Source organism: Sphaeroforma arctica (assembly GCF_001186125.1).
Source record: "Sphaeroforma arctica JP610 unplaced genomic scaffold supercont1.5641, whole genome shotgun sequence".
Lineage (NCBI taxonomy): Eukaryota > Ichthyosporea > Ichthyophonida > Sphaeroforma > Sphaeroforma arctica.
The window spans coordinates 1-1901 of NW_014034917.1; the positions used below are offsets into that span (position 1 = coordinate 1).

The 1901-nt window shown below is 41.5% G+C and overlaps 1 protein-coding gene across 1 annotated transcript; it reads left to right on the forward strand.

Annotated features, from left to right (window-relative positions):
• Positions 1-793: 793 nt before the first annotated feature.
• Positions 794-1644, forward strand: SARC_15117 (hypothetical protein; the record flags this gene model as incomplete). The annotated part of the gene is made up of 1 exon (XM_014290756.1): positions 794-1644. A coding segment is annotated over exon 1 (788 nt), but the record flags the coding sequence as incomplete, so codon positions are not given.
• Between the last annotated feature and the right edge of the window lie 257 nt (positions 1645-1901).

Sequence of the window (1901 nt, forward strand, 5' to 3'; positions counted from 1 at the left end):
CACACACACACACACACACATATATATATATATCCATTGACCATGTCTAGCCTGGGCTGAACACCATTTCTAAATTATACATATATAATTATATAGGATATCCTTGCTCGTTGTACTTGTAAACGGACTATGCTTATCCCACGCTCCAGTCTGTGAGGGCACAATGAAACTAGCACGAATAACGTACAATATTCTGAGTGTTGAAATAATACAATCTACAGATGCAATATAGTCTAGCAAAGTAGTTCATATTGATTCTACAATAGGCATGGTCAGATATATATAGCACGTCCAATATTGCCTCAAATAGAGATTAAATTCTCAGCTCCGATATGGCTGTTGGCACATATGCACATGTTTCGCACTTGTAGCCTCCTCGCAAACATAACAACGATGGGCTCATACGTCTATACACATCTAAAGTGTAACATACCCGATGTGGCTCCGATATCCTCGGCATCCAGTGTCTTTGGGTCTAGCTCAGCCGCCATCGTCGATCACGTATCTATCTATTATATGCACTTGCGAACTATGCTACGCTTATATAAATATGTTGATTTTTAACTCTCGTCAAAGATTACATACATATGTACATATTTTTAATATCTTTAGAAAGAGCCTCTATATAATTAGACAACACATATTAAGCTAATGTACAGTTCGGTACTTCACCATCAGGCTGCTGAGTGCTGACTGCTGAGTCATGAATCATGATGTGTCATTCAGCTAAATATGCATTTAGGTAATATTTAAAAAGTAAATAGCCACACAAATATATACGATTCCAGTACCTCGGTGAAGTGTCAAAAGAAGCGTATAACGTTGAGAACTTAGAACACTACCTTAGTACACCACGATGGGCGAACCAGGCCATGGTTCAAGCGGCACACTGTATAACACAGCCCCTCTCAAGCGCTTCAACGTAGTCAAATCATGTACAATGGCTATATTCAAAGACCTCGAGGCAGTGGTACAATCGTCCGAAGATTTATTGGAGAAGCTGTTGCAAGGCAATCTCGAGCTCAATACACCTGTATCACCGCGAGTATCCAGAGGTAAAAATGCCAGAAGCCATACAAGGACTGACAAGACAGCCTCTCTCGGTACAACATCGAATAAGGGGTCATCGTGGAAGTATGGTAGCATCACATCGACCAAAAGCAGCAAAGTTGAGCGAGCACAGGCTCAAGACGAAAGTAAGGACGGTGTTAGGGATGAGTGGGTAACCAAAGATAAGTTGGCAACGATGTCAGAAATGCACCGCACTGTCACAGAAACACTACCCATTATAGAAAGAGATACGATGAAAGTCGTCTTTGTCGGCCATACTTCCAATGGCAAATCGTCCACTATCAACGCCATGTTATACAGCAAAGTAATGCCTACGAGTTTTGGTCACACTACGAACGCCTTCATATCAGTCAGAGGTACCAGTGAGAAACCTTATATAATGGTTAATGATGGGCACGAGCGTAGAGACTTGGCATCCTCGGAAACACTGGGTCAAGTATTATCAGATCTTACCAGAGCAGGGGTGGATGACAATGGACTCCTCTGCAGTGAGGTTGCCGTGTATTGGGATAAAGTCAAATGCCGACTTCTGGAGCACGATATAACAATCATCGACACACCGGGTAAGCATATGAGTTTTCTTGTACACCTGCGACCTATACTGGCAGTGATTTGATATGTTGATGACAATATGTCAACTGTTACGTGCCAGCTCAGAGAAATAGATACAAAGTCTCGAGTGGATAATCACTTAGTTTTCCACTATCAATCGGCCAACCAATAGCCATTTTTATGGCCGCTCTATACTTGTCAATATACGTATGCATATATATACACACACACACACACACACACACACATACATACACATACACACACTATATATATAT